This window comes from Castanea sativa, chromosome 6 (genome assembly GCF_040712315.1).
Source record: "Castanea sativa cultivar Marrone di Chiusa Pesio chromosome 6, ASM4071231v1".
Classification (NCBI taxonomy): Eukaryota; Viridiplantae; Streptophyta; class Magnoliopsida; order Fagales; family Fagaceae; genus Castanea; species Castanea sativa.
Window position 1 is genome coordinate 9,327,867 of NC_134018.1, and position 15,510 is coordinate 9,343,376.

A 15,510-nucleotide genomic window follows, 5' to 3' on the forward strand; every position below is an offset into this window, starting at 1 on the left:
AAGTAGATCAGAGTTGTCTTGGGAATCAAGATCTTCAATGGTCCACTCCTAATGATCATTTTGAACAATCACCTTCCCTTGAAAATTAATTTGATTAATTAAGTGATCAATGTCAACCGGTTAAGCAAATAGGCTGTTGATTGAATTCCGGAGTGGCCCTTCCTAACCATAGTACGTAATTGTAAAACCTCTCTTCACAGGACTGGAGAAAATCACAAGATTATAGGAGCACCATAATACTTTATGATTCCCATCTTTGTAATTTGAGAAATTGAAAGAGGAAAATGCAATTGAGAGTTATAACAATTAGCACCACGTATATGTAATTTACAGGTGATCGAATACCAAGGAGTTAATAATCTAATATGATGCACAACATTGTTGCATCTCTATCATAAATAAAATACATGCCTTTTTCTTTTCTTTTTTTGGATAAGTAAACATACATACATCCACATTGGGTCTTAATGAGAGATATATTACACTTCAAGCAAACCATAAGGCCCTCCACAACCTCTTCCTGGTTGTTTCTTTTATCATCCCTGCGCTGGTTTCTGGGACATTTGTCTGTTTTGGCTTTGTTTTGATTCAGATTCCAGCTGCTTAACCTGTGGCTTATTCGTCTCCTCAAATTTCCTCATTTCCAGTTGCTCAGAATCCTGGCTATATTTCTTTGTCATTTCCAAGTTTTTTCTCAGATGCTGGAGCTCTCTAATATAATAATGTAGTCTATCTATCATCAACGCAAGGAATAAGGAAAACCCTGCGCAATCCAAGGGACAAAATTTTCACTAATAAGCTTCAAGTTTAACAAGAGAAACACAGCATAAATCTATAAACCAAAAAAATTTATACTTGTCTAGTAATAATTTTCAGCCTCTTCAACCATAGCTGGGGCTCAGTTCTAATATGCATTCTTTGAGGGCTTCATCTTGAGATTGTATACACAGTAAAAATTAGTCCTAATGTCTAAAAAACATATAAGAAATGATAGAATTAAGAATGTTAAAGATACAAGAACATTAATAAAACAACTACAGATAAGATTTCTTAAGGTAATTAACCCTAACATAGTTCTTAAAATCTAAGATTACAATTGTTAAAATTTTGTCACATCATGGTATCTAAACAAACATTTATTAGTATTAGTTTGGAATCTGTTTAAGCTAAAATTATATAATAAAATCTTGACTACCTATTTAGTAATGAATGGTTAGGATCCTAATTCACGACAGGCACAATTTCCCAAAATTCAGAATAGAAATAAAAAACTATCAAAACTAAGGAAAAAAAAATGTTGAGGCTACAAATGCAAAAAATTTACCAATAAGACACACTTCTAGATGACGATATGCCATAAGAACCTGATCAGTTGGATTAACTATGCCAGAATCCGTAGAACGTTTCTGGATTTTCATTAAACTATATATGCTAGACCCAAACACCACCACCATTGTCCCTCCCACACTCTTTGTCACCAAAGGACCCCTTCCCTGCTTCAACTGGTCTAACCCCATGATCACTAGCTTCCTTAGCGGGGTCCAAAACAAAAGGGTCATAATCAGTGCCATTTCCGCCAATACAATCGTAAACAAAAGTTGAATCATCTTTGCTAATTTTTCACCAAATTAAAGATTTTACTTCTTTTTGCAGAAATGATGGTTGATTTTGTACGATGAAGTAGATGACCAAAAAGTGAGCCTATATCACGTGTGATGTTATGGTACTTTTGGTATTTACTTCTACAATTCACATGGTTCAATCCAAGAATATATACTTTCCATGACCCTCGGGCTAGGATGCACAAAATAGCTTAAAAGTGAGAAATCAACGTCAAACATGCTTTATATGTATTTCCTAAGGAGTGATGCCGACAACAATTTTTGTCACAACTTTTGTCATAACTTATTTATGTGGCAAGTCATGAGTGGTGAGATTGTGTACCCACCACTCACAACTTGCCATTTGAGCAAGTTATGACAAAAGTTGTGGTTCTAGCATTTTTTATTTCTTAAATATGTGTTTGATTCAAATATTATATTCTTTGCCCGATGTGCACTCATTTCTTTTAAGACTTTTAACCTATTCCTTTGTGTTTTGCTAGTGAAGCAATGGCTTACTTAATTTATAGGTCAACTTCTCTTCATGCAAGTATACAAACTTTCCATTCAGGAAAAGAAAAGCACATAAACTTTCTCTGTAAACAAAATTAAGAAGGTGATGTTTGTGTAGCAAAGAATATATGCAATAATAGTTTGTATATCAAAAGAGGTAATATTTTTGTTTAGCAAAGAAAATATATGTAATAATAATAATAATAATAATAATACTCTCACTTGTAGGTAGGATTTATGTATGTTGATCTTGAGTATATGAAGAGGAATGTTATACACATCAATCGTATAAGATAATTTTTAAAAGACAAAAATGCAAATCTGACCCTCTAACTTTCACATTTTTTCACTTCAGTCCTCTAACTTTTAGTTTTGTCATTTTAGTCATCTAACTTTCAATTTTTGTCAATGCAAGACTCCATTACAACTCAATTAGTGGCTATCATTAGAAATCCTAAAACGACACCATTTTGCATTTAAAAAAAAAAAATGGAATTAAAAGAAATTAAGAAAAATCTGAAAAAAAAAAAAAAAAAAAACAAATTTTTAACAGATCTAAGGACCAAAGATCTAAAGAATACCCAAATCCCTGACTGTTTTAATTTAGCAGATCAGCACTCCTCAGCCAATACTCCATGACCCCAATCTTTCTTGCTCTTCACCTTCAACTTCTCCACCTTTGCAAAGTCCTCAATTTTCTCCACGATCTTCTCCGGTGACTCGGTGGACACGAATCGTTGTAGCCCACTATCGCTCGAGTTACACGAGTCATCAAACAAACCAGACCATCGCGCCGTCATAGCCTCTCTTCGTCAAAATCTCTGGCGCCATGTAAGCAGGCGTGCCGCATAGGGTGTGCAAAAGCTTGTCAGGTCGAATCTACTCCTTGACGACAGAGAGTCCAAAATCGAAGACTTTCAAATTGCCGCTCTCGTCGAGAAGGAGATTCTTTGGCTTGAGATCGTGGTGGAAGATGCCGCGCGAATGGTAGAATCCGACGACGGAGATGAGTTGCTAAAAAGACTTCCGACTGAGATCTTTGATGAATCAACCTTTAGCGACCTTTGCGAATAACTTGCCTCCTTTGATTTTTTTTTTTTCCAGATTTTTCTTATTTTCTTTTAATTTCGAATTTAAAAAAAAATGCAAAACGGTGTCGTTTTAAGAATTCTAACGGCAACCACTAATTAAGTTGTAACGGAGTCCTGCATTGACAAAAATTGAAAGTTAGAGGACTGAAATGACAAAACTAAAAGTTAGAGGATTGAAATAAAAAAAACGTGAAAGTTAGTGGGTTAATTTTGCATTTTTGCCTTTTTAAAAATAGAATATCCTCTGGACAACTTGTATAGGTTTGCCCATTATTTTTGCCTTTGATTGGTCAGTCAATGACTTTGTATTTAGGCTCCTAAAAATGAAATAATATGTTCGGTTCATAGTATTAGGAAAGACAAAACACTCAATTTTTTATTATTTATTTTATTATTTTTTTGTGTGGTAATAGGGACACTACAAAAAACTCGTCCTATAAGGGTTTTTTTTTTCCTATGCCTTTCAAAACCGTTGCTATAGAAGACCTATAGCAGCACTTTTAGAAGCTAATGGTAGATGTTGACCTAAGGCCGGGTTCAGTGCATTATCTATTACATCTGAGACCGGTAAGGTCATATAGTGCTAGATGAGTCTTCAACACAACATTGCAAGTGAATGTCTTTAAAAATCAGAGATCTAAACAACTAACCAGAAATTTCTCTCTTTCCTTCCCCCCCCCCCCTCCCCCCTCTTTCGTTCTTTCTTTCTATATAAGGTGAATGTAGCATCACTCTCTCAATTATGCTGCCAAATTTTACAGTCATGATTGTTGGAAAAAATGTCTAAATAAACAAGTTTTGATTCAACAATACAAACCCTAAAAATTTAGCAATGACAAAAATAAATAGATAGAGTTAGAAAAATCTCACAAACTATAGAATCACGCAAAATGCGTTGTCTTTAAATGTTGATTCGTGCCACTCGGAGTAGAACTCGGTGTGAATGGCTCTCTTGGCTGAACAACCCCCCAAGATTAGACTATAGTAATTTCTTCAAGTTGATCACACACTCAAGCAAGAAGAACTAGGAACAACCTTACTTGCCTTTCCTTTTCTTAAGAAAAATGAAGCAGAAAATTTCTATGCAGCCAAAAAAAAAACAGAACAGAGAGGCAGGGAACTACTACGGCTGGAGAAGATGAGAAGAATATGTGATGAATAGTGTGTTTTGTAGGGTTTATAAACTAATTGATGGGAGGGCTAGGCTGTGCACCAACGTCTACTATGCAGCCAACGGGTTGCACATTAAATACCCCAACGGGCAGAATCAGATTGGGCTAAGGCAAAAGGATAGATAAGGAATGAGGCCCAAGAGAGATAGAGACAAGTCTAAATTCAACCCAAGCCCAACTCTAACCCTTAGCCCATTTCTTTCAATCTACTACTCAAGGTGCTATGGTTTATAAACCTATATGAGAGCTCATCTCTAACCAATGTGGGACACAAGCATAGTTTAAGAGTTTGAAACACACTTACTCCAACAATGATTACTTCCCTTTTACCTGCCAAAACCACATTACTTGTCCCTTGTGTTTTTTTTTTTTGCTTAAAAAGGAAAGACAGGAAGCAACAAGAAATATTAATAATTAATTAATTTTAATATTAGATATATAATTTTAGCAGGGAATCTTGGCAAAATTGATTTTGTAAAACATTGGAAGTGAATGAGAACATTAATGTTTAATTTTCCCATAGTTGGCTTTGTTCAAGAAGGAACAACACAATTGCTTTTCAAATTCTGAGCAAATGGACGAGTCTTGGTAGCCATAGCACATAACAACGTGTAATATACTAATATGTTACATATTATCTAAATTAAATGCTGCATTGAAAGCGTTTAAAATTTGCACGGCTATATAAATAAAGTTCAGATTTTCATTCATTTCGACCATAGAAGAAGTGATTTCTTGAGAGAGAAAAAGAAAGAAAGAAAGAAAGATGGAGCACATATCTTTTGTGAAATTCATCATCTTTATGAAAGGTATTAATGATATTTCTTACCAATTAATTACCTTTTCGGAAGTCCATAGAAGCGGCCGGGGAGTTTTGTGCCCCTAATACAACTTTCTACAAAATAAAAAATACAATTCTAGTTTTTTTTTTTCCGCCAAATCTAGATTTTGTTGAAGTCTTGAAGAGAGGAAAATCTAATATGTTAAGTTAAAAAAGAAAAAAAAAAAAGAAAAGAGAGTTAGTTGTGCACATAATCGTGGTCTAAGAATTTTGATTGATGAGGTTTTAAAATTGACCCTACAAACATGAGGTAACTTTTTTTGTAGGAATAGGAGGTAAAAATTTGGGGGGGGGGGGGGGGGGAATGAGTATTTACCCTTAATTTGAAAACTATGTAAAAAAAAAAAATGCTCATGTTTTGAAATTATTTGGTAAAATGCCCATGTTTTGGAACTTGATTTTAACACAATCGAGTTCTATATAGAACTCGATATCCTCAAAATTGAATTCTATGTATATTTTTAAGTAAGACTTGATATTAGCAATATTGAGTTTCACTTAAAATTTCAAAAAGTTAAATCAAGTTATACATGTAATTACTCGATTTTATTAAAATCGAGTTCCAAAAACAAAGGCATTTTATTAAATATTTTCAAAAGATGGGCATTTTGTTACGTAGTTCTCAAATTAGGGGTAGATAATAAATATCCATTTTGGCCAAAATTTGGATGTTGTATAACATGGACTTGAGCTATGCTAGGATATTCAAATGGAAACTTGGCAGGGCACCCCAAAGTAACCTCATGGGGCTGATCAAGTATTTTTAGGACATTTTGGCTGGCCCAAGAATGTTCAACTTGTCCAAGTTTGCTTGATGTAGAATATTATGTGTGAAGTCATCTTTTCATTAATTAATAGGGTCATTACAGATTCATTAATAGGTTCTTGACTGAAGCAGCGGTCACTGACACACCTTGTAATTAATAGGGCTGAAATTTTGATATTACATGTAAACAAGAAAATAATCCAATGCCATAAATTTCCTGTTGTGGTACCAATAAGAGGACATGACTCTTTGCATGGCTAAATGTGTATACCAATCCAAATTTCTATTAATTTCTTTGTCATTTCCAAGCTTGTTCTCAGATGTTGGAGCTCTCTAATATAATATTGTAGTCTGTCTATCATCAACGCAAGGAAAAAGAAAAACCCTGTGCAATCCAAGGGACAAGATTTTCACTAATAAGCTTTAAGTTTAAAAGGAGAAACACATGATAAATCTATAGACCAAAAAAATTTCTACTTGTCTAGTAACAATTTTCAGCCTCTTCAACCGTAACTGGGGCTCAGTTCTAATATGCACTCTTTGAAAGCTTCATCTTGAGGTTGTGTACACATTAAAAATTAGTCCTAATGCTTAAAAAACATAAAACAAATGATAGAATAATGAATGTTAAAGATACAAGAACATTAATAAAACATAAGATTTATTTAGGTAACACTAACATTGAGTTCTTAAAATCTAAATTACAGTTGTTAAAATTTTGTCACATCATGGTATCTAAACAAACATTTATTAGTATTATTTCGGAATCTATTTAAACTAAAAATTATATAATAAATTATTAACTACCTATTCAATAATGAATATAGTTAGAATCCTAATTCATGGCAGGCACAATTGCCTGAACATTAGAATGGAAACAAAACATATCTATCAAAAAGTAGGATAAAAAAAAATGTTGAGGCTATACATATAGAAACTTACCTATAAGACACACTTCTAGTTGACGATATGCCATAAGAACCTGATCAGTTGGATTAACTATGCCAGCATCCGCAGAACGTTTTTGGATTTTCATTACACTATAAATGCTACACCCAAACACCACCACCATTGTCCCTGCCACACTCTTTGCTACCAAGGAACCCATTCCCTGCTTCAACTGGTCCAACCCCATGATTACTAGCTTCCTTAGCGGGGTTCTAATCAGAAGGGTCATAATCAGTGCCATTTCCGCCAATACAAGCGTAAACAAAAGTTGAATCATATTTGCTAATTTTTTGCCAAAAGATTTTACTTCTTTTTGCAGAAATGATGGTTGATTTTGTATGATGAAGTAGATGACCAAAAAGTGAGCCTATATTACGTATGATTTTATGGTAGTTTTGGTATCTACTTCTGGAATTCACCTTGTTCAATCCAAGAATATGTACTTTCCATGACCCTAGGGCTAGGAGGCACACAATAGCTTAAAGTAAGAAATCAACGTCAACATGCTTTATATGTATTTCCTAAGGACGTGTGTGTTTTGAGTCAAATATTATATTCTTTGCCCCATGGAGTATTCTCATTTCTTTTAAGACTTCTAACCTATTCCATTGTATTTTGCTAGTGAAGCAATGGCTTACTTAATTTATAGATTTCTCTTCATGCAAGTATATAAACTTTCTATTCAGGAAAAGAAAAGCACCTAAACTTTCTACGTAAACAAAATTAAAGACGGTGATATTGTGTAGCAAAGAATATATGCAATAATATTTTGTGTATCAAAAGGGGTGATAGTTTTGTGCAAAGAATATATGTAATAATGATACTCTCACTTGCAGGTAGGATTTACGTGTGTTGATCTTGCGTATATGAAGAGTAATGTTATATACACCAGTCGTATAAGATAAACATGTATAGGTTTACCCATTATTAATTTCTGCCATTGGTTGGTGAGTCGATGACTTTGTATTTAGGCTCTCACAAATAAAATGATATGTTTGGTTCATAGAATTTCATTTGTAAGAGAAAACACTCAATTGAATTTATATAATTTCATTCTTTTACTTTTCAATTAAGTATGGGAGGAGAAGCAATCAAGCATAGCTTTCTTTTTCTTTTCTTTTTTTTGGTAAACACGGTCATACATATTATATAGTCAATAAAATTAATGTAGATTATACTATACATTACACATGCATTTTTTAAACAACTCTTATATATTGGATAAAATAAAATTACTCTAAAAACTACATAATTTGTATATTCAAACGTGTAAAATATGTAACAAACGCTCCTTGTATTATACTTTTACCAAAATACTTTAATTTATTGAACATCAATATTGTTATCAACAATTTAATTGTTTAACTTTTAGGATATGTTATTATATATGACAAAGAATTTATCAAAATCCAAATTTTTATTTCCATGTTTTACTATTGTATATTAAACATCAACATTTTCATATTTTTATTATAATCTTGAATTTTTTTTTCATCTATGAAGATTTATCAATAATTTAAATGATTAGATATTATTTTTATTTATAGATTTTAAATAAACAAAAGAAAATTTATTTTTTATTATAATAATATGAGACAACAAAACCTTTTGCTTTTGTTTTTTTCCTCAAGTAAGTGACTTTATTATATATTAAATATCATCTCCTTTAATTACTTTTTATATATTAAGCTTGAAAATAGTCGCTAGAAGCCTTATAACTCAACCAACACATTATAGTGTTTCCAATGGATACATACATATATGGTTCAAATCATATCCCCAACTATTGATATATATTAAAAAAAAAAATTCTTAATAGTTGATTTCTTATAAGATCTTATAAAATTATATTTAGATTACATAAATTAAATTAAGATTATATTAAATTTGTAATATACATATACGCTTGTTTATTTATATTTTTGAAAATAATTTTTATGCCACATTACAATGTTTCTAAAATTTTGAATCAAATGAAACACATGCATAATCCGTGTTGTATGCATTTCCTCCCATATATCAAGAAATACATAAGAGATGGGTCCTTCTATCACGGAATTTCTTAAGCCTTCATTGACCTCACAAATTGTTTCAATCACAATTTCAACATACAGTTTGAGTTATGAGCAATTTGAGTTAGTATTGTTTGCTTTAAATTATATATGTACCAAGGTCTCGAGTAGTGTTTGTTCAATGACACTACCCGATCTTTCTCATTTTCCATTTGTTGTCACAATAAGAAGAGGAACCCCATCAATTAGTGCATATGGGTCATTTTTTGCTACATTTTTTCCCCAGCTGTTTCGCCTTGATGCATACGGTTCTAAGCTATATTATTATATACTTTTGAATCATGATTAACTATTAAGTTCATCATTTTGTAATAGATTAAGCTTTTGGGATCAATCTCAATTTATTATGGTATCATGGCACAAGTGGCCCTGAGTACAAATTCTGTATCCAGTGACTATCGTATATAGAGGTTTATAATGCAATATCGAAAATACAATTAATTCAGTACTTCATTGCATATAGATATTAATATAATATCATGTTACATTTTAAATTATTTAATTTCTTTCAAAATCAGAGATCTAAACAATGGATTTCGTGTCTTTTATGAAATTAACTAACCAGAAATTTCTTTCTTAATTTCCTTCCCCCTCTCCCTCTTTTGTTCTTTCTTTCTGTACAAGGTGAATGCGCGAGTAATGGCATCGCTCACTCAATTATGCCGTCCAATTTTACAGTCATGATTACTTCTCCTTTACCTGCCAAAACCACGTTACTTGTTCCTTGCGTTTTGCTTAAAAGGGAAAAACATGAAACAATATGAAATATTAATTATTGACTCCTAAACAAGCCAAAAATGAAATATTAATTATTAATTTTAATATAGATCTATAATTTTAGCAGGGAATCTTAGCAAAATCGATTTTGTAAAACATTGGAAGTGAATGAGAACATTAATGTTTTTCCATAGTTGGGTTTGTGCAAGAAGGAACAACACGATTACTTTCAAATTCTGAGCATATGGACGAGTCTTGGTAACATAACAACGTGTAACATGTTTTATATTATCTAAATGCTGAATTGAAAGCCTTTAAAATTTGCACACCTATATAAAGATTGAGGTTTACAGTCATTTTGACCATAGAAGAAGTGATTTCTTGAGAGAGAAAAAGAAAGATATGAAGCATATATCTTTTGTGAAATTCATCATCTTTATGACTGGGTTTCCATTGTTCAAAATGATTTTTGGACGTAAAAATTTTGCATTGGCACTCAAGGCCAAAAGAAGCGGCCGTTGTTCTTGATAGATCTTCAAGAGAGGTTCCCCTAAGGTCTATATGAGTTTATTTTTGTTTAGAACAAATCTTGCCTTCAAGTGTTGCACCAAGTTCATGTAACTTTGTTTATTTTTGAAATAAACAACTCATTGTTTACATGAACTTGGTACAACATTCGAAGCTGAGATATGATTTTGTGGCCGTAAAGATTTTTGCATTAGCACTCAAGACCGAAAGAAGCGATCGCTGTTCTTGATCGATGTTCAAGATAAGTTCCCTAACTTGAGTTCTATATATATAAGTGTTTTTTTTTTGTTTTTTTTTTTGGGTGGGAGTTCTATATAAGTTTTTTTTTGTTTAAAACAAATCTTGGCTTCAAATATTGTACTAAATTCAGGTAAACAATGACTTGTTTATTTTTCATTTTTACATGAATTTGTTACAATATCGGAAGCTCAAGATTACATGAATTTAGTATATCTGAAGCTCAAGATTTGTTTTAAACAAAAATAAAGAACTCATTGTTTACGTGAACTTAGTGAGAGTTCTAACTTCTATGTAAGTATCAGGTAACTAATTAACTGTCAACAAAGCTCAAATAAATGACAAATATATATTATGTTTTTGCTCTAGCCTAATCTAAGTGTATACATGTGTGAAGCTCTTTCTTGGAGACTTGAACCCCGTCCCTTGCCCCCCCACACCCCACAAGTATTTATACTTGTAGAGTGACCACCGCACCAAGGGTGCGCGGTGGTTCAAATATAAATAGTTGAAACACTTTTGGATGTTCCATGAATGTTTGACTTTTTTTTTTTGTTTGAAGAATGCTCGACTTATTGATGTAGGATAGAAACTGTTATTTTATTTTTTTCAATTTATTAATTTTGGTATTTTTAATGTAATTTTCGTTAATTTAGGTTTATGGTATTTATTTTCTTGTTTTTAAGGTATTTTAAATACTTTTTAAGTCAAACTTAGTTTATATTATGGTTAGGTATTAATTAGGATATATTTTAGAATATATTTTGTTGTTTATCAAGTTTTACGGGCTATCATCTTTCCTAAGCTGCGTTAACCACTAGGAAATATATTTATGTTTATCTTGAAGATCATCAAGAGCAAAGTGCTACACATGCTCGCCGATGACTTGCACCACAAACTAGTACAAGTTGTAGAAATCAAAATAAAACTCAAAATTTTGTCTATTGAGTTCTTTGATGGACTTTAGAATCTTTTTTCCCTTGTGGATTCAAGGACCCCAGGGCTGGCCCTTCTCTTAGGCGAGTTAGGCAATTGCTTAAGGCCCTAAAATTTTAGAAAATAAGAGAGAGTGGGGGCCAAAAAAAAAAGTTTCAGTTGAATTATAAAAATTTGGCACATCCTTTTAACCAAAAAACAAAAATTTTGGTAAATCAAACATTATTATCCTCTATACAAACCAAAAATCAACCAGATAACTACAAATCCGGTCTAAGATATTAACCACAAAACAATCACAAATCAAAACAAATAAAACAACTCAAATCCCTAAAAATTTTACCTTTCTCTCTAGTCTCTACTCTCCGCCTCTCTCTATCTCTCATTCTCTTTGATTCTCTTTCTCTCCCCTGTTATCATTTGCTCAACAGCTCAAGCAAGGCAGCAAGCTTCCTCCGCCTGGACAGCCTCTCTCATTCTTTCTCTGAATCAGTTTCTCTGCCTCCGACCTCTCTCATTCTTTCTCAGTTTCTCTAAATCGGTTTCTCCGCCTCTCACTGTATCAGGTTCAGCCGTTCATTGTTAAGCAGGTATAAATACTTTGACTTGTAAATGTAATAAGATTGGGCCCTGGACCCCTGGTTTTGTTTGTTAGTTTTGGCCTTTGGGCCTTCAATTTTTTTTTAATTTTATAAAGCCTATGTTTTTTTTTTTTTTTTTTTGGGATATAGATTAGATAGGAACTATGTAATAAAGATACATGTCCTTTGTTTTATTAGATTTTAGTTTACCCCGCATTTGTGTTCTCTTCCTTTTGCCGCGTTGCGCTAAGAGATTAGGCTGCAGAGCTGGTGCTTTAAAGCCTGCATTTTTTTTTTTTTTTGGGTTATAGATTTGATAGGATTTGTTTTGTATTTTTTTGTGGGTGGGTTTTATTAATAAGCCTTGTGTTATAGTTGTGCTTAAAGTTTTGTTATGCTTTTGCTTAATTTTTTTTAAAAAATTTTAATCTTGTGTTTTTATATATATATTTTAGTGAGTGGTAATATATTTAAAAAGTCTTTATTTATACAGGTTGAGATTGCTAAAAAATTGTTATTGTTTGGTGAAACTACAACAATACTTTTTATATAAATCAAGTTCTATTTCTCATTTGCTCTACACTTGAAAGTTATTTTTTATTTTAGTCTTTATATATAGTAGATAAAGCAATTAGTTCAATTGAGAATAGATTTGAACAATTTCAAATATATGAAGATATTTTTGGTTTTCTATTTAACTTCACAAAATTGAAGTCACTAGATAGTGATAGTTTACAAAAATACTGTCTTAAACTTGAAGATTTTCTCAAACATGATGTTTATTATGATATTGATGGTTTAGATTTATTTTCAAAGTTAAAAGTTTTAAGAGAAATTTTACAAAAAAAAGATTATACTCCAATTGACATATTAAATTATATAAAAAGATTAGATTCATTTCCAAATACATGCATTGCTTATAGGATTTTACTAACAATATCTGTTATAGTAGCTTCTGCAGAAAGAAGTTTTGCAAAATTAAAATTAATAAAATCATATCTAAGATTGACAATATCCCAAGAAAGATTAAGTGGATTAACTATATTATCGATTGAAAAAGAGATGTTATAAGAACTTGAATACAAAAATTTAATTAGTCAATTTGCATCTGAAAATGCAAGAAAAATAGATTTTAAATGAAATATATTATAATATAAAAATATTAAATAGACATTAATTTAATTAATATATAAGTATAAAAAAAAGGCCTAATTTTTAGTTCTCACCTTAGGCCTCAAAATGTCTAGGGCCAGCCCTAAAGGACCCTAGTGGATTCGAGGAACTCTCCTGGATTAGAGATTATCTTTCATAAGCAAATACGTGTTCTGCTTCTTACAGCTCCTGCATCCCACATCAATCCAAGTTTGTTTGATATATATATATATATATATATAGAAGCTTATGTGTAAATTTGTCCTTTATATTGAAACATTAGTCATTAATAATACATCTAGTGTATGTTTGGTAGACTATAATAAACACTGTAATGTAATCATTATTCCTATGATCTCAAAAAAAAAAAAAAAAAAAAAAAAACAACAACAACAACAAACTTATAAATATGTTTAGTTATTCCATTACAACACATTTTATTCCAAATAATAAAGATTACCATTCATGTTGTTATCCCCATTTAGTTTACCAAATGTGTCCAACATAGATTAATTCATATATTGAAATAGGCCATAAAATTTTGGTACCACAAGTAATTCATGAAATTGATCCAATGCCATCAATTTTCTTGTTCCAGTACCAAATTTCTTCCAACACGAATGAATTCATATATTGAAATGCTATGTATACATTTTGATAAAACATTGTGTGACCTCTTTGACAACATATAACCAAGTAGAAGGAAAAAAAAAAAAACTTAATGCTTGGTAGTTCCAATCATTTAGTGATAAACAAAATAATAGAGTGTGGTGAGCCTTTTTGTAATGTGGGGTTGGGCTGCCTCCTGCTGTACTAGGCCCGAATGTTCTGAATTAGGGAGTTGGAATCGGTCCAATTGCAACCCACCTTGATCCAGCTTGTGCACAAACCATGCTCCGTTTGTCAAAACTTTGATCACATGCCCATGACAGGTGGAGCTGCCATGGAAAGTTACGGTAGGCAGATATAATAAAGACAACAAAAGAAATGCGTTCACTATTTAGACAGAATAAGTAAAAAAGAGTGGCAAAAGACACCCCGTACATAAAACAACAAAACTAAATGGGGAAAGAATAGTAATAGGTTTATTGAATCAAAGAGGGAAATATTAGTTTGCCGTGCCAAACCATATCACAGGGCCGGAACCAAAAAGGGAACCATTTCCTCAATATAAATAATCTCCCTAAAAAAAAAAGAGATTAATCGCTTTAAGGGAACGGGGCTAAGTGGTTTATGCCCAAAAGAATCCTTTTGCCTTTAGCAGAGAACAGGGCCTTAGAGGGAGAGAGGGGGATCAACCTATTTGGTGCATGCTTGCCATTCTATGCTCTCCATTTTTTGTTCTTTATAATTCTTCTTTTCTTTTCTTTTCATTTTCTTTTTTAATGCTTGCTTCTTTATTGGCTTCCCACCGCTCCTTCTCAATTTGAGGTGGGCAACAGTTCTACCATAGTTCCAGATCCGGTGAGTGAGGCCGCAGCCTTCTTCACTCATTTCGACCAACATGAGGTCAATGACCTTGATCCTGCAGACTTCTGGGGTTTTGGGCCTCTTTACATTAACTTCCACAGCTTCAGTGTACCTGAGGATTGTGCTTCTCATCTGGAGGCGGTCTACAGTAGTCGTGGTGAGTTTATGCAGGGGTTCCACCTTGACCGTTTTGCCAAGGAACACTTTTTGAAGCTACTAGGGAGTGTGATGAATGACATTGAACATAATTTTGTTAATATTGTTTCTACTGAAAGGATCCTGCAGTGGAAGGCTGCGATTCGGGAGCTCGTTAGCGTGGGCTTTGTTATGGAGTTCGTTCTAGATCATCTTCGTGAGATCGCCCAAGCCTTCTTTATAAGGAGGGTTCAACCTGCTATTGATGCCATTGATACATGCATTGAGGCTCTGAGGAAGGAGGTGGCAGACTTGGAGGGTCGTCGTGAGCACCTTCTTTCTAGCATTGGTGGATCCAGCTATTTTGGAGACTAGCTCCTTATCTTTGGGCTTCGTTGATGATGATGTGGTTCCCTTTTTTTTTTATATTTTTTTTAGCACTCATTTGGCAAGTTTGGTATGACTGCCACAGTTTAGGTTTGTAACTATAAAATACTACACTTTGTTACCGCTTTCGCTACTGCTATGACATAGAATGCTTTTCTAATACTTCGTAACTTTTCATTGCATACTTCATAAAAGCACGTTACAATCTTGTTTTGTGACATAGTCACTTGAAGGGGAAAAAAAAGGAAACATAAAACACATTAAACAGAAGGGACAACTTCATAACCTCTTTTTTTTTTTCTTTTTTTTTTATGCGTAATAACGCTTCAGCCACTTCCCATTAATGGGATCCATCAAGTCCTT

At 32.6% G+C, this 15,510-nt stretch overlaps 2 protein-coding genes and 1 long non-coding RNA gene across 3 annotated transcripts; 1 reads left to right on the forward strand and 2 right to left on the reverse strand.

Annotated features, from left to right (window-relative positions):
- Positions 1 to 255: 255 nt before the first annotated feature.
- Positions 256 to 1,866, reverse strand: LOC142641569 (uncharacterized). The gene is made up of 2 exons (XM_075816014.1): positions 1,325 to 1,866; positions 256 to 763 (listed from the first exon to the last, which is right to left on the reverse strand). Exons 1-2 carry the CDS (start codon positions 1,605 to 1,607, stop codon positions 537 to 539), a joined length of 510 nt encoding a protein of 169 aa, XP_075672129.1. The 5' UTR covers positions 1,608 to 1,866; the 3' UTR covers positions 256 to 536.
- Positions 1,867 to 6,045: 4,179 nt separating this feature from the next.
- LOC142638327 (uncharacterized) lies at positions 6,046 to 7,380 on the reverse strand. The gene is made up of 2 exons (XR_012845004.1): positions 6,927 to 7,380; positions 6,046 to 6,369 (listed from the first exon to the last, which is right to left on the reverse strand). It is a non-coding gene; the product is annotated as an uncharacterized LOC142638327 (long non-coding RNA).
- A 6,700-nt stretch (positions 7,381 to 14,080) lies between these two features.
- LOC142639400 (uncharacterized) lies at positions 14,081 to 15,135 on the forward strand. Its single transcript, XM_075813589.1, has 2 exons — positions 14,081 to 14,111; positions 14,615 to 15,135. Exons 1-2 carry the CDS (start codon positions 14,081 to 14,083, stop codon positions 15,133 to 15,135), a joined length of 552 nt encoding a protein of 183 aa, XP_075669704.1.
- The last annotated feature ends 375 nt before the right edge of the window (positions 15,136 to 15,510 follow it).

Excerpts from the sequence above, each read along its gene's own strand:
- LOC142641569 (XM_075816014.1), bottom strand. The coding sequence starts at position 1,607 with ATGATTCAACTTTTGTTTACGATTGTATTGGCGGAAATGGCACTGATT. Across the intron at positions 764-1,324 it reads TCTAGAAGTGTGTCTTATTG|GGTTTTCCTTATTCCTTGCG; the intron begins GTAAATTTTTTG and ends TGGATTGCGCAG.
- LOC142639400 (XM_075813589.1), top strand. The coding sequence starts at position 14,081 with ATGACAGGTGGAGCTGCCATGGAAAGTTACG. Across the intron at positions 14,112-14,614 it reads AGCTGCCATGGAAAGTTACG|ATCCGGTGAGTGAGGCCGCA; the intron begins GTAGGCAGATAT and ends CCATAGTTCCAG.